The sequence below is a fragment of the Sycon ciliatum genome, chromosome 4 (genome assembly GCF_964019385.1).
Source record: "Sycon ciliatum chromosome 4, ocSycCili1.1, whole genome shotgun sequence".
In the NCBI taxonomy this organism is placed as follows: domain Eukaryota; kingdom Metazoa; phylum Porifera; class Calcarea; order Leucosolenida; family Sycettidae; genus Sycon; species Sycon ciliatum.
The window spans coordinates 1-25,000 of NC_088646.1; the positions used below are offsets into that span (position 1 = coordinate 1).

Genomic DNA, 25,000 nt, shown 5'->3' on the forward strand with positions numbered 1-25,000 from the left:
TGGAGATAGAACAGTGACTGACAAACACACACACACACACACACACACACACACCACACACACACACACACACACACACACACGCACTCACACACACGCACACACACACGCACTCACACACGCACACACGCACGCACGCACACACACACACACACGCACGCACGCACGCACGCACGCACGCACGCACACACGCACGCACGCACACACACACACACACACAGTTCAATACAAACCTGCTATCAGAATCGAAGATGTCTTCTTGATCACTATTGTCATCATCAGACTCCGCTGTTGCCGACTTAGCTTGTAACATGGCCGCACTGAGCGATTCACAGCCTTCATACACACTGTAGTGCTGCACAGAGAGCTTGTCTTTGTACCACTTATGCTTATCACCAATCAACACTGCACGTGTTATACCTGCGTGTACAGCAGTAACCACAGCAACAACAACCACAACAATAACGATAAGAACAATAAGAACAGCAACAACAGTAAAACACAAGACACAGACACATACACACACAGACACACAGACACACAGACACACAGACACACACACAATCATGATAATGGCAGCAACAGCAAGTACAACGAGGCATGGAGTAACAACAGCACTGTAGAGACTTGCGTAAGCCCATGGGGAAACCAGTCTTTGATCCAATGGGGAAACCAGGCTTTGATCCAATGGGGAAACCAGGCTTTGATCCAATGGGGAAACCAGGCTTTGATCCAATGGGGAAACCAGGCTTTGATCCAATGGGGAAACCAGGCTTTGATCCAATGGGGAAACCAGGCTTTGATCCAATGGGGAGACCAGGCGTTGATCCAATGGGGAAACCAGCCTTTGATCCAATAGGCTAGGTTTAAAACCAACTACTAAACTAGACAAATAAACGGTTGTATGTAGTGGGCAGAGTATGTATGGCCAGCAGAGTCAAGCAAGTACAGCGATGACAACTGAAATCCGACCCTGGATTCTTACGCACGAGTGCTGCAGAGCTAACATGAATGATGGCAAGTAGACTACTGTAGTATACATGCGCCTGGCACGCAAACAAAGAGTGAAGACCACTTTCCAGCATTCCTTTTCTGCTTTTGCATATGGCTGTGTACTACAGTCACTACTACTGCATACATGTGTTCTGATGTACTCAAGTCTGTACAGTCACTACTACTGCATACATGTGTTCTGTGGTACTCAAGTCTGTGATCCTCCCCGTTGCTTCTGGTGTAACTGCAACATACGCCATGAGTACAGTACAGCAGTTGTAGATATGCATGTACTGTCCATGCTTTGAGGCTGCTGTGGTCGCGTGCTGTGTTGGTGCAGTGCGAGCGCACAGCTCCTGGGGTGGGTTTTCAGTTACCATCACTGTAGAATCGGGTAGAGCTAGGCAGAGTTCAGCAGAGCTAGGCAGAGTTCAGCAGAGCTAGGCAGAGTTCAGCAGAGCTAGGCAGAGTTCAGCAGAGCTAGGCAGAGTTCAGCAGAGCTAGGCAGAGTTCAGCAGAGCTAGGCAGAGTTCAGCAGAGCTAGGCAGAGTTCAGCAGAGCTAGGCAGAGTTCAGCAGAGCTAGGCAGAGTTCAGCAGAGCTAGGCAGAGTTCAGCAGAGCTAGGCAGAGTTCAGCAGAGCTAGGCAGAGTTAAGCAGAGCTAGGCAGAGTTCAGCAGAGCTAGGCAGAGTTAAGCAGAGCTAGGCAGAGTCAGGCGGTATCGGGTAGAGCAAGGTAGCTTACCTTGCTGGACTCTCCAATGAACAGTGGTGGATGGGTTCAACTCAAACTCTCCAAATGTCTCCAACGCCTGTACGGCGACAACAGCATACCAACACACACACGCGCGAGCACCCCCCCCCCCCCCCCACACACACACGCACGCACCACGCACACACATACACACACACACACGCACGCACGCACACACACCCACACACGCACGCACACCCACACAAACACAAACACACACATACACACACACACATACACATACATTGAACCTTGGGTACCCAATCACCAAAGGTGATGATAGCGGTGCTGCCGCACAAGCCATAGCAACTTGTGCTGGGATAACTGTTAGCTGCTGTATTGAACAGTGTGCAAGGCTGCTATGCTACTACTTAGCCTAGTCACACAGGTCTCCCAGGGGAGAGAGAGGGAGAGAGAGGGAGAGAGAGAGGAGAGAGAGAGAGAGAGAGAGAGAGAGAGAGAGAGAGAGAGAGAGAGAGAGAGAGAGAGAGAGAGAGAGAGAGAGAGAGAGAGAGAGAGAGAGAGAGAGAGAGAGAGAGAGAGAGAGAGAGAGAGAGAGAGAGAGAGAGAGAGAGAGAGAGAGAGAGAGAGAGAGAGAGATTCAAAAGCAATCTCGGAAAGATGACTCAATTGCCTTTTGAATCGACCCGCGAACGACACCCTCTGAGATCCCTAAACTCTGGGTGGACTTGAAAATGATTCCACATATGTACTCACCATACCATAGTAAGGGGGGGGGGGGGGGGAGGATAGGGTGAAGGAAAAGAATCCGTCCTGGGATTCAATTGCATACACCCCTGCCCCCAGTGAAGGTAATACTTGGTACTAGTGTGGGTGGCCAAATCAGAGTGGATCTGATATATGCGACACCAGCACCATTGATCACACAAGAGTTGATGTAGCCAGAGGCAGCCCATTGGTCAATACGTATATGTTGGAAAAGAAAGTAAACGAACCCTGAAACCAGCAAAGGGGACAGGTACAACAATACACCTTCAAGGTGCCAAGCCTGATGGCAACAGACCCCACCACTATCTGATATAATTGTGCCCACCAACAGAACTAGCTGCCCATACATGGTCCACACAAAAAGGGAACACCCCCACCCCCCCCCCCCCCCCCCCACACACACACAAAGGGAACACACACACACACACACACACACACACACACACACACACACACACACACACACACACACACACGCAGACAAACCTGTGTGGATGCTAGAGATGACAAGAAAGAAGATGCACCACTCCTGACCGAAGCCAAGAATCCATTCTTCTGTAACATAACAACTGGACGGGAGTGCAGACGGATTGTTCGCAGGAATCGCCGGTAGTTGGCCAGGACATCATCATTGAGAATGAACTGCACAAAGGCAACTCTAATGTTCACGTCCACCGCCACAATATCAGCAGCTAGGGAACCTGGAAATAGGCAGTCAGCAAACCATACAGATAAAAGGAAACTCAGACGGTGAGCCAAGGAAACAATTTGTAACATGGAAAAATGGGGTCACAAGTTATGCGATTGTGCTACTTCGAAGTAGACTGTGCATGTCTGGCTGTTCAAAATCTGGTTTAGTTGGTGGACTTGATCGCATAACTTGTGCCCACATTTTTCCTTGTTACAAAAAGCAAACTTTAACGTAAAATTAATAATAAAACCACCGCCAAGTACCCCGAGTGTGCCCCGTCTCACAAGAGCGCCCCAACTTGATTTTACAGCCAGGGAAGTAAAATCGTATGGCAGAGTGCAGTACGGCGGGGTGTATGATTGTATGGCAGAGTGCAGTACGGCGTGGTGTACCGTGTGTGAAACGTAGTGTACTAAGGCTGCACATAGCATGTTTTGTGTGGAACTGGCGTCCACTTGAAAGCAAAATCGAGTACGGATTGACTGCACAATGTGCAATGTGTGTACATGGTACGTGTCATATAACCTACAGACAGGACACCACCTCCACAAGAAGATCACGAAAAGACAAGATGGCGGGGGCGCTCTCGCCATACTTTACAGTACAAATAATACTATGAACTGCAACTCCCAAGAACGACTATCCGATCGAATACCAGTTTGACGAACGAATGAATAATCTACTGGTCTCAGTCTACAAGTGATACACTTTGAAGCATCAACGTGGGCTTTACAAAGCCATCCTTCTATTCTCCAAAGTGTCATGGCTCTCCTCAGACACTGTAGGTACAGGTGGGGCTGCTTCGAACATTCAGTATAATTATCTCTACAATTATAAATTTATAATACCATGCACACATGCACGCACATGGACACACACACACACACACACACACACACACACACACACACACACACACACACACACACAGTAGAACACAAAATGAATATCTTACCATCAATTTCATCAGCTCCTGCAGCAGCAGCAATAGTGGCAGCAGATAAACTACTCTCAGATCTGGTCAGAGAGGTTGTTTTGTCGGCTTGATCAGCACTACCACCACCACCACGGTACCCATATCATTAGCAGAAGTCCTTGCTGCAATCCCTGTTGCAATACGTGACCTACTGGACCCAGTCATAGACCAGGGTGACGACGCTAGAGAATCAACAAGTGGACTACACACACACACACACACACACACACACACACACACACACACACACACACACACACACACACACACACACACACATACACACACCATTGGGCGCCCATGATAGCGATGGTACAGCAGAAGCCATAGCAACTTGTGCTGGGATTGCACCATTCAACAGCTTGCAAGGCTGAAGAATTGGCCGCCACTATTCAGCCTGGTCTACACCGCACAGCTATAAGTGGCTTTTTCTGGCCAGTGAATCCCTACTTTTTGGTCTTTTTATTTCATGGCAAGTTCACCAGACTGGAATCTTCATAAGCCCGCTAAACACACCGTGAAGTTGAGGCGTGAACTCGTCCTGCATTCCCTCAAACCAAAGTTGTGCACGGTTCAGATAAATAGTTGTACTTCGTGAACACTGCATCATGTCTAACTGAAAACTATACTGGCCAATGGTTCAGTTGACAGCCATTTTGGCGTGTGACTGGCTGTACAGGTGCAAACACACGTAACTGTGTAAAAACAACAAAGACCACTGACCACTGCACTGACCACTGCACTGACTAGTGTCTGCTGATCAATACCGTACTTTTCGGAGTAATAGCCGCACTTTAAACGCTCATAATTCAACCACAAAAAGTCAGTGTGGCTTACACTACAATGGTCAAATGAACGGGGGGATACAGGGTAGATGTCTGTATTTTAGGACAAAAATCGGGGTGCGGCTTATACTCCAGTGCAGCTTATACTGCGGAAAATACGGTAATCAATGATCACTGATCACAGATGATTGTCATCTACAAGTGTTCTGTATCCCGGCTACAAGCCTTCCCTAGTTCTTACTGCGTATTGCTGTCCACCTGTGTTCCTGATAACTTCTTAGGGCCTTGTATGATGGGCTTCTTGCCAGCAGGTGACGCGCAACTATCAGCAGCAGCACCAGCAGCAACGTCGCCATGAATCGACAATCCGGTCTCATCAATATTCGACGATGGATCAGCTGACGATGATGTGTATGGCTTGGAGGAGTTGTGTCCTCTAGATTCCTTGGTGGAAGGTAGGGGTGATGAGGGAAATCGCATGGTGTGGATCACTTCCAGACACTACAGCAAGGTAGAAGCAAGTACAGTACATGTACAGCATTTGCATACGTACACAATGCATGTTTATGCCCGTGCGTGCGTGCGTGTGCGTGCGTGTGTGTAACACGTTGCACATGTTCCGTTTGGCGTAGTAATATTTCCACTCTTAATTATAGCTATGAATGTGACTCTACTTCATGACATGTATGCATAATTATGTCATTCGTACAAACTCACAGGCACACACGCATGCGTATCCTTTCGTTGGCTCGCTCTGTTATGATGCTGGTTTTTTCTTTTGGTTCTTGAGAATGTTTTTGGACTTGAGAGTTGCAGTTTTGATCTCCGACGTATTGTCATGGTTGGAACTGGTGCCTGGCTGGGGGCTGGGGAGTTTATGCTCCTGTGAATGTAATTTGTAACCTCAGGCCAAGGTTACATGTGCATGTTGTGTGTGCAGTCCCATAACGTTCAGTAAACGCTATGTAGATCATACACTAGTGTCTTGCTTTACTACAGTGGAGAACACATTGTAGAGGCGGCGCTTCCATATCGGAGCGCTCACGAAATAGGAACAGGCTCAAAGTCACCTTCTCTCTTGGTATTTGATTCTACGATGTGTTTCACTCGGAGCCAAATTTTCATGGATCTACGACACAGCACCATGCCAGGTATGTGAGTTTTTGACGTGCTCCTTCCGCACTGCAACTTGAATTAGACGTCTTTCGAAGAACCAACTTTGGCTAAACCGATCTCCAGCGGACACTGGGTCAAGCACACCTTTATCTACTCCCCAACAACTAGCCAAAGCTGGAAATACCTATATTAAAAGCACAAAGAAACACTATCTTTGAACGAAGATGGAGATCGCTCGTATCTCCACCACTAATTTCCTGCGGTTTTTGCCACGCAGCTGCTTCTTCTTGTCGTAGATAAACAGCGGCTCGCCTCTCGCCAATAAAGCACTGTACACCAATGAAAACTATGGAAGCACACGCAAGGCTTATTGTTTCTCTGTACTGGCCGTCGTGTAGCGATAATAAATAAATTTCACGGTTCGCGTGAGGCTCGGCTGGAAGCCAAGTTTTCCGCATCCGCCGTGGGAACGCCACCACCCTCTAGGATCAAAGTGTAGCGATAGCAATTACAGAATTTCGATACTCTCAGGGTGAACTTGAAGTGACTCCAAAACTGCTCCTGTTTGGAGCCACCTCTCTGACACCAACATATGAAACAATTCACACTGATGATCAGTTTGGCTCTGCACAATTTGAATGTCAAACCGTTCTGATTTCGAACCGCCCCCTGCTACATGTATGAGTAGAAGAGTATGGCACTAGTACATGTACATGTACAGCAGGGAGTCATAGCTCACAGGGAGATGACACAGCGGTTATAAATATAAATCATGTTGGTTTCGACCCCGGACTGCCCACTACAGTCGCCCTTGCCTTGGGGCAGGGCCGACTAATACACGCTCGCATACAGCATTGCTTGCCTGGGCCACAATTGCTGTCAGCAGGTCAATGCTGCGATTGTAATCACTAGCTGCATAGACCATAGACCATGCAGAGTTTTACAATCCGGGGTCAAAATGCACATCACTTTGGGTACTATGACCTCGTGTCATGTCCATAGGTACAATGACTCCCTGATGTACATAGAAGATAAGAAAATAGTACAATTCAATGGCACTTACCCTTTCCAGCCGGTTCCTCAACGTACGAAGCAGTTTCTCTGGTGGCAATGGAATTGCTGGCAGACTATCCGGTCTGTCAATCTGTAACAGGCAACAACGTCCATACATAAACAAGCAAGTTACAAAACCTAAACACCGATAAACTGTACTCGTACATACACAACAGATATGCAATACATGCCCCTTCCCCATGCACACACACATACTAAAAAATAAAATGCATGACTGCATCGACCCTCATACCTGTCCGGAATCTAGGTCGATGTGATACACGTCTTCAGGTAAGCAAACACCGCGTGCTGGATGAAAGAAGCTAGCTGGTACACCAATGACATACGGCGAAGGAGCTAAGAGCAATGTCTCAGCATTGGGCATGGACGTCGGCAGCAGAGGTATGATGGGGAACAGGTACTCCAAAGGGAATAGCAGTGAGATGATGGCCATCACGCACATTGATAGCAGGTTGTAGTCACGTGATTGAAACACAACCTGTGCAGACACATGACCACCAGATATGCAGCAGACAACAACAACAACAACACGGGCACAACACAGGCACAACAGAACAGTCAGTCTCAACTAAATGCAGAGTAGTACAAAAGGCAAAAGTAAATACGAAATGGTGCTAGATCAAGTTCACGGTCACCAGCCAGCGCAGACTACTCTTGATAAGTCGTGCAGTGAGTCCTGGAGACAAACTAGTGTGACTTATCGCAAGTGGGCGACTAACTCAGACTGTAGAAGAGATATATACTACAGTGTAACACAGTGTAACACCCATGCAGGCAGGGGATGCACAGTGTGGACAGCCTGCCAGGAGGATGTAGTCTTTAGTATATACCACTACATGCTGTCCTGGATGCAACTGTGTGCAACTGTGTGCAGCTTATCACGAGGGAGATAGTGTGAGTAAAAGTGTGTGACTCATTGCGAGTAGACTGTAGTAGATAAAGCAAGTTAGTGTGCAGCTCAGGATGATTTGGGGCGAAAATATGTCCAATAGTTCCAGTTTGCGCGCTTGCTGATCTAACTTGTAAATAGCACAGAAACATACCTGAAGCAGTTGGGGACAACGGGGTGTGAGTTTTGCAGTTGAAGACCCATACACAAAGAGCTGTACACTCTTGAGGAGGAGGGGGGGGCACACTTGGTGGCAGCAACGGCAACAGTTCCCTTCCCTTGAGATCATTTCGGGAACGGACACGATAATTTACTTATTAACAGCAACAGTAGCTTACACACTCTGTATGCTGTATGCATCAAAGGAGCAGAAATGAAGCATACCACATCTTGTGATTGTATGCAGAAGCCAGGCAGCAACAACGTCTGCTTACCTTATTTTCCAACATGACAATAACCAAGACTTCAATGAGACGATCAGGACCAAGAAGATCAACAGGCAGATGTAGCGGGAAGTCTACAAGAGGAAACCGACTGGGATCAGGGTAGGCCAGTGTTAGAGTGGGCATTATGGCCAGCTCTATCTCCACGCATGTAAAGCCTGGCTGTGGTGTGGGCGCATTCAACAAACCATGGATCCAGTTGATCAGATCAGCAGCCACTTGATCAGTTTCCACCAGAGATGGATCAATCAAACGGCGCCAGCCACTCTCCATGTCTACAGGAGACGATTACACAATGTGCAAGTGCACGCGCATGCATGCACACACACACACATACACACACACACGAACACGCACACACACACACACACACACGCATATACGCACAAGTGAGCACACTTGACTTGGTCAAAACTTCAAATACCGTACTCGCGCGATTAGAGCCCTCTCTTGAATAGTGCCCTATCTCGAATAGTGCCCTATCTCGAATAGTGCCCTAGTCTCCAAAAGCCAGTGAAAAAATAAAGCCCTCTCACCACACGCACACACACACACACACACACATGCACGCACATACACACACACACACACACACACACACACACACATACACACACACACACACACACACACACACACACACACACACACACACACACACACACACACACATACACACACACACACACATCTGCAACATACTGTTTGTCACTTACCAAACACAGTCTCGCCATGCACTTGACAGCCTTCCACTAGATCACGGAATGTCATCAAAATCTCCTTGAACGTAGAGAAGAATCCATGGTGACTTAGGAGACACACTGACGTCAATACTCCCAGGCATTTCTCATTGTCGTCAGCTCTTGATGACACGCCACCATCAGACGAAACACTACTGCCATGTGCAAACGCCTCATGCACACCAGCAGCAGCAGCAGAAGAAGACTCAGCTTCATCCAGCTGTACCGCAGCGCTAGTGTCTTCTTCGTGCAACGGTGATAGTCTTTCTTGATGAATTCTCTCAGCCGTATCAGCACCCTGATCAGCCTGGTCATCTACTGGTGATAAGTCTGGCATATCCGGTTCATTGCACGGTCGGAAAAAATTCAAACAAGTACCAAACCGCTTCACATTCGAATCCTTCTCCGTCAAACAGAAGAGGAAGAGTTTCTGCTGCTCCAGCATTTCCGTATGCGTCATCTCCGCCGTGTAACAGCCATCGGGCTGACAGAAAAACACGACATCTGGCGGAAGTGGCGAGTTGTGTATGTCTGCCTCCGGAATACGCCGCAGTAGCTTGGGAGTGTTGACGCCACCATCCTTGTTTGGAGGAACGTCAGCAGATCCCACTACAAGCACATAGTCAACAAGACGATTTGGCAACGTCTTGGTTTCCACTAAAGCCATACCAGCAGTGAGTCCTCAGTATTGCTGCCACTCAGAGCTGCCGTCGTTAAACCGCTAGTTTTTTGTTCAGGACAGAAGTTGCACAAGATATACAACACCGGCCCACACCGGCCGTGACCGTGTGGCAGCAGTCCACTGCAGCCTGGTGTACCAGCGTACTACCAGCGTACTCAGTTCCACCTGATTCTCCACAAGCAGTCAAGTATTGCAGGTTGCACTCCAGATTGGTCTTGCATCAGCATCAGGTCCTGGTGCTGACCAATACCTGAGTATTCCTTCCAGAGCTACGTTCACATAGTACTGCACGATGCGTCTGCTACCTCCGCTCCATGCTGAACGCGCTAATTCCCTGATAGGGAGCTGAACGCACTACTCGAGAGCTACCTACCACACGGCAGGCCAATGAAAGCGCTACACAGAACACGGGAATTCTCGAATAAATATGTGCTTTCTTTCTAGAGTTGCCGAGTCAGCACAACGAACAGCAACTCGCGGAGTATCCCGGGCCACGGGCACTCTCCACCATCTCACGATACAGGAAATTATCACCATTCGAAATCGCTCACTGCCGAAGACGTAGCGTTCTAACACCAGGTACTAGGTAGCGACTGCTGCACCGAAATATGTGGAGGAAAATATTTGCAAGAATCATTCAACTCTGCAAGCTCTGGTCACAGATGAAAATAATAATTATTGACGTCGTCGCGTCGACTCATCAGTGCTAGTGCTCAGCAGTGCAGTAGCTAGGAGCATTTCGAGGAGAGTCAAGGGCTTAGGCCAAAGTTTGACACAAACTGAAGAGGTGAAGAAAATAAGAAGGCTCTCTTCTGAGCAACACTAATCCAGACACGTATTTCCGAGATTATTTCCGCCCCGTGATTTGAAAAAATATTTATTTTCTTCATGCATGTGCGCATGCATCATGCATGCAGCTGTTGAACCCGGGGTAGGCGTAAGGTCTACCTGGTCTACGGAGCATGAAGCGGTCCCGTAGCCGGCCATGAGACTTGAGTAAGTAACCATGTTCATCTTCCTCGGACGCGACACAAAGTTTTGAGTCACGTGTCACGATTACTATGGGAACAGCATAGTATGTATGCTGGGGCATGCTGGGTTCCGTGATGTCCTATCTAGGACATCACCAGGACTGGTAACAGAGGTGGTACTCATGGTACTGGTAGATCTACATGTAGATCTACGGTATCGAATCGTAGAATCTACGATGATAAAAAGAATGCACACGTGACCAAGGTGACATGCACGACTCGTACAATCATGTACGTAGATGTACAAAAACTATAGATCTACCATAAAGTTGCGTAACCAGTCACAGTGCACTTGTGGTGCAGCCTCTTTTACGGGCAAAAGCAATACATGATGAGAAACCAGGGTATGATAGGAAGATAATAGTACACAGGTCAGGTGTGGAAAATTATGTCTCCTGAGTGCAGCGCACATATGCAACATGGTGTGCATAGGGCATGCTGGAATCAGCCCTGGCAAGCAAGCCACAGAGGCGCTTAAAGAACCTTTCACATGTTCAGGGAAGGCAACACCAGAAGTAACACCAGCGGGCTGAATGTGCCACGATCCACATTGAGCCGGGATTCGCTCTCCGGCTTCTTCTGGCGCTCGTGCTGAAGCAGTAGGGCATCCAGTGGTTGGGCCGAGTAGGACGCCGCATCAGGATGGAAGACGCGAACGTCCAGAAGCCACGGACACGGACATCAGCGCGGGCATCCTCGGCGGTGTTTGCCAATGCAGCAGTAAACCGTGACCTCTCCAGAGAGTGGGGCTAGCTGAGGCTCGATTGCCACTGCGTGGCAGACCTCCGTGAGTAGCTCCCCTACCATGTCACGGACTTCGTTATGGCGGATTGTAGGGAAGCCACCCCGGGGGAAACACATGGCATGAGCAGTGGAGAACAGAACTCTGCAGGCACACTTCATGGGGACATCGAGGAGAGGCCAGTCATACCGCAATGCAAGGCCGTCCCTGAACTCCTGCTTCGAGAGGTGGAAACCATGTTCCTTGTGAGGAAGAGCAGTGAGCCCGGCAGGAAGAGGGGCCTTTGCGGGACAGCTCATCCATACGACGAGCCAAGGGCGGTCCACAGCTTCTCGGAGAGCAGCGAAAGAGGCAGCACTAGCTTTCTTGGAGGACTTGACAGCAGATGCTCTCTCACATCGGGCTAGCTGATCCACAAAGTCGCAGGAATGATGCTGCCACTCTCTATCGTGCTGGTGGATGATCTCATCAACCTGGCTGCACGTGATGACTTGGGAAGCCTGCAGTTGGGAGGTAGCGATTTCTTTGAAGTATGGCAGACCGATTCCACCGAGCCGACAAGGTAGCCGCAGAAGAAGGAGGTCATCCGCCATAAACGTGCGTTTCCCTGTCAGAGCCGGAAGGAAGTGCTCCGTGACCGTGTCATCCAGGCGCTGCAGCTGTTCAGCTGAGAACTCCAGTGTACGAAGGAGATATGTCCATCGACCACGTAATTCGTGTGTGAAGGCGGCATACGCCGCATGAGGTCCGGTAGTGGCAAGCTCGGACAGTCGCATAAGCTCCTGCTGCCAGTCTTGAACTTTCCCAGCTGTATAGCCAGCGATGAAATCAGGTGTCCCTATAGCGGCACCCAGGTAGCGTGCTCCATCCGTGACCACTTTAATGCCAGTCCCTGCAAAGACACTGTGGGCCAGGTTGAGCAGGTCCGGCTTGACGAGGAGGAGAGTCTTCGAGGCGTTCCATACAGTTATTTCTCGTGTCACGAGTACTGCACTACTAGTCTACTGTACTATGTACATATACAATGTCATGTAGATCCACATTGCTCCTCCCCAAACAAAGTGCACATGTGTGAGGATAACAGCTGATGACAAGGCGGAGTCATGTACCGTACTAACATACTATGCAGGCTTGCCAACCATTTAAAACACGTTATAACAGGTTTTCAGTCCTCCAGCATGACACAATGTGTAGATCATGTACATGTTACGGTACATATCGGGGACTGGCGGGAGACTCGGTGAGGGTGCTCCAGGCCCTGGGCGGTGCCACAACGCCAGCCGGGTCTGAGTCTAGCCTGCGGCTAAGGGAGCTCAACTCCGCTACAGTACTGCCGGGCGCCGAAGAACGGCCAGGTTAGAACTTAAGCGCAGCCGATGTATACATGGTGACACTTAAAGCCTTCAAGTATCGCCGAAGTCGCAAAAAAATAAAACAGTCTGCCCCCCCCCCCCCCACACACACACAGGCACAGTTCTTCGGCGACCGGCAGTACTGTAGGCTTGCACCCGCCTCACCGGTGTGTGTAGTAAGTACGTGTGGTCCATGCAACAAAGGGATCCGATCCACGACTACAAACCAGAATAATTATGTTCCCTCGGCAATACAAGCAAGCAAAGAGAACTGAGGGAACAGACAACGAAAATGAACTGAAGAAAAGCGGCGAAGCCCGACTTGAGATCTGAGGACATACATGTAGGCAACGAATCCCTGGCCGCACTATGGAGCTACTTAAAAATAGCTCCATAGTGCGGCCAGGGATTGTATGCATACACCGGGTGCGACAGAAACTTACAACACAATGGGCATGGGTAAATGATCGAACCTGTAGCTGACCTGCCCCGCACCTAATGATCAGTTCCTCGGCTTCAGGTCAGGTGCACCAACTTGAGGCATGCAAGAGGCAATGATAATATGGGGACAGGCCTGGAGCCAGCTCCTGATGGGTCAACTACTCCTGAGAGAGCCAATCTGATTTACATGTACCGTGCAGCCAAGTCAGTTCAACATCCGATGGGAGGACGCATCACTATCTCTATCTTCATGCTGCATGATCATGCCTGGTCACAGTGTTTCACGGTCTACACAAGTAAGTAATTTATTAGTTCCTACCTGTTGTTTGTTATAACAAGGTTTATCTCTGATAGTAGTACTGTACTAATATTGGGTTATCTAATAAGTTAGTTCCTCTAGCAACAGGTGGCCTTGAGTTGGTAGAAATTGGCATGACCAAGGCCATACCTGTCACCCCAGCCCTGGGGGCCCGTTCCTACATTGTAAGTGGAGATGCGGTGCTCTTGATAACACAAAGAGGGCGGCGGACTGACAAGATGTTGCTTACGGTACATGATCTCCAGTTCCACTCAATGTAATCCTCAGCCAACAGAATACTACTCAAGTTCTAGTAATGACACATGACTGTGCATGTACATTGTGCGTGAAATCCCCTGGCAAAACAGGATCTATACCAGGTAGTCGTCAAAGTATTTGACGACTCTCTGATCTATACCACTTGCTGTAAGACCACTAATGTTAACAACCACTTTTAAATTTTAACAACTTTTAAAACGAATGAAAATTCGGATGTTGAGCCAATAGTAATATGTGTAGGGAAAAGGACCTATACGTTACTAGTTATGACTAACAGTCCACCAAGGTAACGAGATAGATGTGTTGGAACTAGGTGTCAGCTCGTTGAATGTCTCAATATCCTTGTCAGTTTTGTGCCTTGTTGTTGCACTGTTGTTGTCGGCATAGGTTTAACACCAGAGTCGGAAAGATTTGCAGCAACCCTGAAGTTGCATGGTAAGCATACTCTTTGGGTAGGTACTCGTATAATATATCTCTAACGTTACTCAGGGGCAGTTCAAACAGAGGGCAGAGTGAAAGGAAATAAGCTCCCGGATCCATTGGAACTTGAAGTGCATAATATGTTGTCTGATGATCGCTTCAGTTCTGAAAAGTCGCAGCCAAACAGCTTCGCAAATTGTGTGCGTGTGTGTCCGTGCATGTGCGCATGCATATGTATGGTGGTTCAAACTCGAAAAATCATCCTACGGTGAGTTGGGTACTCCTACACGACATACTCATCGCCAAACCGTGGCTTTCCTACAAAGCAAGACCAGTGTTGTATGTAAGGGGCTGTGGTTCGACGGTCAACTTCCTGTGCACACAGGCTTCCTATGGTGAACTGACCATTTGTCATAGTGCTCATAGGCCTTCTCATACTGCCTAAATCCTACATCATGTGCCCCCCCCCAAAAAAAACAAAAAAAACACAAAAACAGAACAGTCGAACAACTCAGAATACTTCCAATGGGAACTAGTTATGATGCATACACTGTACTGCGCAGCACATGTACCAATTCAATGGGTTCTAGCAAGAGTACATAAACCAGTACTCTTGGTTCTGCACAATCATATACACGTGTTCCAAATGCCAGGCTGGAACATGATACATATCCAATGGTCTGCATACATAAAAAAAGGAAGAATGAGGTTTATTGCGACCTAGGTTTCATGCCGGCTTACATGATCGTCAGGCGAATTCATTTTATTTTCAAACTGGGACAATGGGCTCTTACACTGCAATGGAAAGCGAGTAAAGTGATAAGACATATTGCAAACAATTACCGTATTTTCCGGAGTATAAGCCACGCCCCCATTTTTTTGTCACGAAACACTATCTTCCCTATTTAACACCGTTAATTTTATCATCGCAGTAGAAGCCGCACCCCCCCCCCCCTTTTTGGGGTGAATTTATAGTGTTCAAAGTACGGCTTATACTGCGGAAAATACGGTAGGTGGGATATCACTCTGTTGGTTTTACTACACTATTGTCCGAGAGTGATGGCAAGAACTAGTACACACATACACCCAAGAGTACATAACCCCCCAGAGTGTGCAACGCCTGATCCAGTTCTGCATAGGTCTTGGTCGAGCGTAATCGGATCTTTGCGTCATAATACCGTACACATCTGAGGGGAACCCGGGGAGTCGTGGGTACTCTCGGATCAAAAACAATGGTGTACGCATGGCATCAGAAGATCCGATTCCGCTCGACCAAGACCCTATGCAGAGCTTGGATTGGCGTTGCACACTCTGGGGGTTACATGTATGTACTCTTGATACACCTAATGATCGCATACGCATTCTATCTGTTTTTGTTTTCTAAGGAGCCTCTGCTATTTGCAGTACTTTGCTCTGCGTGGACAGTACTAATCCTACTGTTTCTACATACATGTAGCAAGTGAATAGAAACCACTGGTTAATACAGTATGGTTGCATACACTCCGAATGGGCTATATGCATTCTGAATGGGCTCCATGCATTCTGAATGGGCTGCATATATTTTGAATGGGCCGCATACTTCCTGAATGCTCCGCATACTTTCCGAATGCGCCGCATACTTTCCGAACACGCCGCATGCTTTCCAAATGGGCGGTATATATTTTGAAGGGGCCGCACACTTTCCGAATGGACCGCATACATTGCAAATGGGCCACATACATTCTCAATGGGTTGCGTTACATGTACATACATGTACATTTTGAATAGGTTGCATACATTCCGAATGGGCCGTATACTTTCTGAATGCGCCACCTACTTTCCGAATGGGCCGCATACTTTCTGAATGCGCTGCATATATTCCGAATGGGCTGCATACATTCAAAAGGGGCGGCATACATTCTCAATGTGTTGCATACTATATGAATGGGCTACATACATTTTGAATGGGCTGCATTCATTCCAAATGGGCCGCATTCCTTCTAAATGGGTTGCATACATTCCGAATGGGCCGCACACTTTCCAAATGCGCCGCATACATTCTCAATGGGTTGCGTACTTTATGAATGGACTGCATACTTTTTGAATGGGCTGCATACATTCCAAATGGGCCGTATGCACATTGAATGGGTTGCATACATTTCAATGTGCCGTGTACAAATCCTATGCACCATATACAGTTTAGATGCAGGCCATCCCGTTTCTATGCACTTCACACATTTTAAATGTGCACCATACATTTTAATTGGTAGCGGAAAATTAGCCAGAAACCTGAAAAATTTGGCGATAGGTCTCCCCCTACCGAACACTTTTTCGTGTCCGAGTGCTGTGCATAGTCTTTTCGTTAATTTTGAAGACTTTTGTCTGTAATTTTCAAGATAAATAATTTTATTGCCCATCCCGCTATATTTCCCTCATAGTGACAGGTGTTCCGTTCCATTTTTTTTGGCAAGAATGGAGCAAGGATGGATTCTGGCCATCTTTTCATGGCGAAAACGCACCACTAACACTTCAAGAATACTCCTTGTTAGAATGGCCAGAATCATTTCCTTTGCCTCCTTTCTCTGCCAACCCAGGGGCATCAGTGGCAGGCAGGTGCTGGTGACTCCATGCTGATAGCGGTGGACACTGCCGGCAAACCTTCAGGCGCATTCCTTCGACTGCATCAAAACACTCAAATAGAACGGCATTGCGGGAAGGTTGACAAGAAATAATAAATGTTTTGACAGTTTGTTAGCGAGTACCGTGAGTGCATACCATCACAACCCTTCACACAGTGGTCAGCCTACATGAGGGGATTTCCCCGAAGAGACATACACATGTGCATAAAGGTATCCAAGACTCCCCCCCCCCCCCCCCCACAACACATCACACCGTGCTACTCTTCAGTTCAAGTTTGCAACAAACATACAGGTCAACACACGATACGTATTTCCAGTTTGGGAGGTGCACGCCCCTGGACGTGACAACTGCTGCGTGACAGTCCTAACACACATATTCTAAGTATGAGTATTCACAGCTAGTTTGTACATTGGAGGAGGTTACTGTATAGCAGGACCCATCCATTCACAACTAGGAAAAAGGTTTGTACAATGAACGCCTCAGACAAAACGTTGATCTTTGTTCTTTCGAACTTTGCGAATTAAATCAACTTTAACAATCTACAGCCCAGCGATCAAATGACCCAACTCTCACAAGATCAAAGGAGCGCACAAATATTCAACATAGACAAAAACTTCTTCTTGTTCCAACCAAAACCCAACACAAGACTTTCCCTGTCCTACAAAAAGTCACAGCAAAAAATGTAAATCAGCTGTTACGCATGCGCTGCCTACAACGGCGGGAAACTGAAAAGAGCAGGCACGTGCATGATATTACCATCATCAATAAAACCGCACAGCACAGGGGTAGCTACACTTGAGATGAGAACAGGCCAAACATCATGAATGAGAAGCGGGAGTCACTCGGCCACACAGACCAATGAAACACAACAGATAGTCTATACACAACATTCCTCCCCCTTGAGCAAACATGCAAATAGCAGGGGAGCGAAAACTACATACACCCAGAAGAGCAAAAAAAAACAAAAACAACGAAAAACAAAAGGCAAAAACAAGTATATGCCACACCAGCATCTTGCCAGGAAAACAAAAGAGCATAATGTGTACTTCCTCCGATAGAACTAGCTCATCAGTACCGAAACTATCGAAGACCTTTGCAACCCACTCGCGCTGTAACACGCATAACATGATTCCTATCACCCATAGCTCTAACAGTACCACACAGCATGAAATATGGCTAGCAGATATTTTATTTCATTATCACTGATCAGCCAACGTCTCCGGTATTAGAATCAGTTACTCAGTACTTAGCTCGGGGCGATGAGTTTCACTTCACAGGTCACGCATCTTCACGACCGACTCCAAGCTGTTAACTCGGTCACTCGACGGCTCCACTTCCAGAGGCACAAGGTAGCGAACATGCCGACGGTAGACTTTTCCCCGGATGTTGACATCCACCACACGTGTCGCTCCGTCCTTGCCTGGGTAGACGGCTTCCACTCTTCCCAATGGCCACTTTGCTCGTGGAAGATGGTCGTCGAGGCATAGCAGAACATCTCCAACCTGAGCTGACCTCTGAGCACGTTGCCACTTGGTAGTCAGGTTCAACCGTGAGACAACCTCTCTCTTCCAGCGCCTCCAAACTACCTTCAGTAAATGCTGGATGATGTCGAAACGCCGATGAGGATGAGCTCGCTCAGCCAACTCTGCCTGTTCCTCCAGTGGACTCGTGACTCGAGCGTGTCCCATCAGAAAATGGTGAGGCGTCAATGGCTGAGGGTCCGCGGCATCAGTAGAAACCGCAGTTAGTGGCCTAGAGTTGAGTAACCCTTCCACCTGAACAAGAGCAGTATGCAGTTCCTCATCGGTAAGATCCGCTTTATACAAGACTGTCTGCAGTACTTGTTTCAATGAGCGAACGACCCGCTCAAACACACCACCAGTGTGAGGCGCCCTCGGGGGGTTAAAAACCCACTGTGTCCCTTGGGCTGCCAACGCTGCTGAGACATCACCAGTACCAAGACTTTGTACAGCTTCACGCAACTCCCGCTCTGTCCCGACGAAATTCGTCCCATTATCTGAGAGGATCATGGTTGGGGTTCCACGGCGCTTGGTGAAGCGTACCAGGGCCATTTTAAAACCGTCCGTGTCTAAGGAGTACACTACCTCGAAATGGCAAGCCCTGGTTTGCAGGCATGTGAAGATCGCTGCATACCGCTTTTCCTGGACACGTCCGCGGCCACGTTTTACATAAAACGGCCCAGCAAAGTCGACTGCTGTACGTGAGAAGGCGAGTAGCTGACCTTCGGTTCTGAAATTGGGTAGCGGACCCATCGCTGGTGAGTACGGCTTGTTCCACAAACGTTTACAGCCGACACAGGCCTGACGATACCGCTTTACCGTCTGTCTCCCCTTTACGATCCAGAACTTGTCAGCTAGCTTCGATAGCAGGTGGTTGGTACCAATCGAGTGTGAGCATTGCCGATCTTCTTCTGCAATGACCAATTCCGTCACCCGGTGCTTCTGAGGTAATATCAAGGGACACCGAAACTCACTGGCCAGATGATGAGCCGTCCTCAGTCTCCCGCCAACTCGTAACACCGGGACTTCAGCGCTGCTGTCCAGGAACGGCCGCAGCTTGACAAGAGGTGATGAGGATGGTAGTTCCTTGCCGTTCATCAGAGTGTGGTACACGTCTGGGTACTGGTCTCTCTGTGATCGCGCCACCCAATACTGCTCAGCACTGTCAACCTCTGCTGCTGAAAGCTCCGGCACATTAAGAGAAGAACATTGGCTGCCCAAGTCCACTTCAACCACGGGGGCCTCCCCCGTGCTGGTATAAGCTTGTTCTCCAGCGCGGGCTGACCTGAGGCAGTGGATAAACCGGCGACACCAGGCTGTTACACGTAGGAGATGAGGCCACGCAGAGTAGTTCCCGGGGTCCAGTCGAGTCTCAGCAGGATGACACTCAACTGCATGTAGGCTGACCATGGCAGTAGCTACCTTGGATACTTGCATGCATGGAAGGACGGAGGGCACGGCAATCATTTTCTTTGGCCACTGGTCAGCACCGAAGGAGAGGAATCGAGGCCCAGACCACCACGTTCCCCGTTCCACGAGTTGCTGGGCAGAGAGTCCACGAGTAGGAAGATCAGCGGGATTCTCCTTTCCGGGAACATGCTGCCACTGCGCAGGACGCGAAAGACGCTGGATTTCTGAAATGCGGTTGCCGACGTCAACCTTAAACTTTCTACTGAGCGAGCGAACCCAGTAGAGGACGTTCATCGAGTCTGTCCAATAGTTGACGTCATCTGTTCCAACACCAACCGCTCCACTGACGTACTGACCCAGGCGTGCACCGAGTACTGCACCCTGCAGCTCAAGCTGAGGGATCGTTCGCCGCTTGATGGGAGCCGGCCGCGCCTTTGCCATGATCAACGTGACACGTGCTCCGCCATCACTCTCCGCCACTCGCACATAAGCTGCTGCGGCATATGCCAATGCGGAAGCGTCCGTGAACACATGGACGGTGATGTCGTTGACCCAATCATCTCCCTTGAAACAGCGACGGATCTTGAGGTGAGAAAGAGTGTCGAACTCACTAAACCACCGGCTCCATGAAGCAAGATGAGCATCTGGCAGCGTGTCGTCCCAGCCGATTCCAGAGAGACATAACTCTTGGAACATTATCTTGGCCCTTATGGTGAATGGCGACAGCTGACCCCTTGGGTCGAACAATGTTGCCATGCGGCTCAAGACTGACCGCTTCGTGAACACTGTCGGAGATGATCCCTTGTAGTGGAACGTGAAGTAGTCCCCCTTGACCATCCACTTCACACCTAAGGCTTTCTGGGACACCTCAGGATGCGAGGGGCTCTCTGCAATTGACCTGGACTCTGCCGCGGCCCGCTCCTCAGCAGGAATAGACGCCATGACCTCTGGGCTGTTGCTTAGCCACTTACGTAGCGTGAACCCGCCACGCTTCAAGAGGGCCTGAGTCTCCACTCGAGCAAGAATCGCCTGCTGTACGTCACGTAGCGACTTGAGAAGATCATCGACATAGAAGGAGTCCCGCACAATGTCGCTGGCAATAGGATCATACTGGTCTCCAAAGCGCTCGGCAGTAGCTTGCAAGGCTCGTCCAGCTAAATAGGGTGACGCCTTGATCCCGAAGACCAGCCGCATGAATTCGTACGTCTCAACTGTTTCGCCAGGCTGCCATAGGAACCGGTGGTATCTTCGGTCTTCTGGGGAAAGGGACACCTGGAGAAACATCTCCGAAACATCGCCCATCAGTGCGATAGGCTCAAGGCAGAAGCGAATCAGGAGCTTCACGAGGTCGGCCTGCAGTTTCGGTCCAGCCAACATCAAGTCGTTCACAGCAACATTATTTGCTCTGGCGGCAGCATCAAAAACAACGCGGACTTTAGTCGTTGCCTTATCCTCCCGTATAACAGCGAAATGCGGCAGATAACACTGTGATGAGCCGCATTGTTCAACTTCCTCAGTTGTCAGTTTCCGGATGTAGGACTTCTGCAGGTAGTCTTCCAGGACCTTCGCATACCTTGGCAGCATACCTGGCCGTCGCTGCAGCGATCGCATGAGTGCGCGGAGTCGGTTCTCAGCCAGCACCTTGTTGCTCGTGACATCAGGCTGCTTGGCGCCGTCCTTCCAGGGGATTCCGACTTCAAACCGACCGTCCTTGTAGTTCAGGGTTCGCTGAGTTGAAGTCACCGCTTGCTGCTCGTCCGGAGTCAAGTACTGGTCTGACTTTGGTAACATTCCAACCGCTTCAAGATCCCAGAAACGACTCACCAGGTGGTCCAAATTGGTACCAGCAGTGGTCACCGCATGGAACGTCGAATGCGTCGGTGTGGATGGACATAGTACTGGCCCAAAACAGACCCATCCGAGAGGAGTCTTCCGAGCAATAGGGTCACCATCGCCTCCATGACGTTCCTCATCCGCACGGTGAAGCACTGGTGAGTTCAAGCCAATCAGCAAGTCGAGGTGATTGTCTCCTGCTGTCTTGAACGATACGTCACGAAGATGTGCCCAGTTGTCCTGAATCTCCTTCCAGTTCACCAATCGCAGATCCATCGTTACTCTGGGCAGGACATATGCCTCAAGCTCCGTAGCCTTGTCACCACCATCATGCTGGACCGCTAGCGTCACCACTTGGAGAGTGTCGTTAATTGCGCCACCACCGATAACGCCGACCGACACTTTCTTCCTGCTCCCCCCTAGACGGAGACGCCTAGCCAGACGCTCTGAGACATAGCTGCACGAGGATCCTGAGTCCAGGAGGACGTTGGCTGTAGCCTTCGCTGTACCACCTCTGACTTCTGCCTGCGTGACCATAAAGGATGTTAGCCCAGCATTGGAGTCGTCTGTAGCTGCTGTTGCATGCGCCGTGTTTTCACTCGCAGCCGGACTGGTGGACGCAGCTGCCTTACTGGAGGGCAGTGATGGCTTTGACTCGTGCAGAAGCGAGTGGTGCTTGCCACGGCAGTGAGGGCAACCGGAAGCAGCATTGCAGTCACGCGCCCAGTGACCTTCTCTTAGGCAGCAGAGACACAAATTCAGTAGACGAACCAGCTCGTTACGTCTCGACGTTGAGAGTGCCTTGAACTCATTGCAGTTAGCGAGCTGATGCGGACCACTACACTTGCGGCACCTCTGTCGTGCTTGCTGCTGTGTCTTTGAGTGGCCAGACGTCTTGATCGGAGCTTCTTGAGGCCTTTTTGGCGCCGTAGCTTCAGTGCCTATGAAAGACCGTTGCTGCACGGGGCGCTGAACAGCTTCATGATGCCTTTTTCCATGGGAGGGTTGACGGTCTGGCTGCTCGGTACGGTCATTGGCATACTTTGCCGTCTTCACCTTTTCTAGTAGCCAGGTGGCAAACACCTTGATGTCGGTGTTACCGTCTCCGTGCCTCTCAAAATACCTGATGAGCGTTGTCCTCGGCACCTTTTCGGTAGCAATGATGCACAGCTCAGGGCCCGGTTCAGAGCCGCACAGCTTCATGTTGGCGATTAGGCTGCGTAGCTTGACCGCATACTGCTGCAGACCCTCCACGTCCCTTTCGTTAGTGACTCGGGGATGGTTGAGCAGATCTCGGATTTGTTGCTCCAAGTGTCGATCTGTGCCACCAAACCAAGACTCCAGCTCCGCCCACGCGGCGTCATATGCTCCGGGGCCGTCCAGAAGGTCTTCAATGAGGATAGCGGCTTCTCCGCCAGCAACGGCCTCGCGAAGGCGAGCCAGTTGGTACTCCTCAGGCAAAGATGAGTCGGCTACTTGCAAGAACCTCTGCCGCCATTGGATGTAATCGCGCCCTTTTCCACTGAACTTCGGCACTTCTATTGGCTTCAACCAAGAATGCCCATATGGACTGATGTGTGGAGCAGCAGGCTGTGCATACTGAGTCTGATATTGACTGTGAGCACTAGGCGCGGCTGCCTGTGCAGAAGGCCGGTAAGCTCTTGGTGCAACACTGCGTCTTGGAGATGGAAATGCAGTCATAGCTGCGTGAGCTGAGGGTAGTGGTGGAAGAACTGAAGATGAAAATGCAGTAACAGGCTTGGCGTGAGGACGTTGCTGTACAGAAGGCATTGCTCTCGCTCTGAATGCTCCACCACCCTGCCCTTGAGTTTGACTGGGTGCTCCACTCACAACTCTGTTCACTGCGACTCCAGGTGTACCAGTACCACTACCTGCACTAGCAACGTAGGCAGCACTAGACACTTGAGTAGCGGAGTGTTGATGATGTTGAGGCTGTCCCACAAGCACACTACTCTGAGTAACACTAGCAGTTGTGAATGTAGCTGCATGCACAGCGTGACCTGGAGGTTGCAACGAGGATCGAGTTCCAGAGCTAGTATCAGCGCTGCTGCCCCTGCCTTGCATTCCTGGACTGCCTCTAAGTGCTAGTGCACCTCTGGCCCTAAGCCTGCTATCAGGGTAATCACCCACTGTCCCATCATCTTGAGCAGCTCCATGAATGGCATGATCCCTTTGATCAGCAGCAGCGGCAGCAGGCGTTTGCCAGGGAACAGCAGTGCTGCATCCGTCAGTGACGCCACTGTGATACATACCAGTACTATACATAGTCACTACTGATGCATCATCATCACTACAAGCTCTCAGGCTGGAACTGACACCAGGGTCTCCAGAAAACTCCGTTCCTCCGTCATCAGCACTACGTGGCGCGCTGTGGGCAAAATCTTCGCCCTCTAGCTCTTCCTCTAGAGGCTGCGCTGACAAGTCACCATCGCCACTGGGCTGACTGGCTGACTCCAAAACTCCTGACTCAAGGAGCGAACTAACTTCTGCCAGCGGAGAACAATCCTCGTTCAACTTCTCAAACCACTTTTCCAACTTCTCCAATCCTTCAAAATCTGCATCGTCTCGCAATTGATTCCTGTGGTCCTCGACCACTTCTTCGATTTGTTTTACTATTCCTTCGGCGTCAGCCAGGTACTTTTTGAGGTACCTCGCACTCGGCGACGACTTCCCATACTCCGTGTTCAATACCTTCAGCAGGTTGGTCAGTCTTCTCCGCAGGGAGGCACGAAACTTTACATAGTCGTAAGTCACACTTTGGGCTGGAGGTGCCTGCGAGCTGGTCTCCGGAGCGTCAGCTTCGGTGTCCTGCCCATGCTCGCCAGACAGCTCTCCACTCCCCGCGACAGTAGTGGTTTCTTCGTCGTCCATGTCTTCAAAATGCACGCATCCCGTCGGAGGTGCCAGTAATGTTTCGAATTGCGTGCACGGCCCAAAATGACCCAACTCTCACAAGATCAAAGGAGCGCACAAATATTCAACATAGACAAAAACTTCTTCTTGTTCCAACAAAAACCCAACACAAGAGCTTCCCTGTCCTACAAAAAGTCACAGCAAAAAATGTAAATCAGCTGTTACGCATGCGCTGCCTACAACGGCGGGAAACTGAAAAGAGCAGGCACGTGCATGATATTACAATCATCAATAAAACCGCACAGCAAAGG

General features: G+C 49.5%; 2 protein-coding genes across 2 annotated transcripts; both read right to left on the bottom strand.

The window, feature by feature from the left end:
* Positions 1–233: 233 nt before the first annotated feature.
* LOC135813329 (MAP kinase-activating death domain protein-like) lies at positions 234–10,680 on the bottom strand (the record flags this gene model as incomplete). Its single annotated transcript, XM_065326429.1, has 9 exons — positions 9,165–10,680; positions 8,440–8,723; positions 7,349–7,594; positions 7,106–7,186; positions 5,168–5,427; positions 4,189–4,343; positions 2,961–3,175; positions 1,737–1,803; positions 234–420 (listed from the first exon to the last, which is right to left on the bottom strand). Coding segments are annotated over exons 1-9 (2,186 nt in total), but the record flags the coding sequence as incomplete, so codon positions are not given.
* Positions 10,681–18,323: 7,643 nt separating this feature from the next.
* LOC135813330 (uncharacterized) lies at positions 18,324–24,707 on the bottom strand. The gene has a single exon (XM_065326430.1). The coding sequence runs from the start codon at positions 24,705–24,707 to the stop codon at positions 18,324–18,326; it is 6,384 nt and encodes a 2,127-aa protein (XP_065182502.1).
* Positions 24,708–25,000: the final 293 nt, after the last annotated feature.

What these genes read in the sequence shown, in the direction of transcription:
- LOC135813330 (XM_065326430.1), bottom strand. Translation starts at nt 24,707, where the DNA reads ATGGACGACGAAGAAACCACTACTGTCGCGGGGAGTGGAGAGCTGTCT.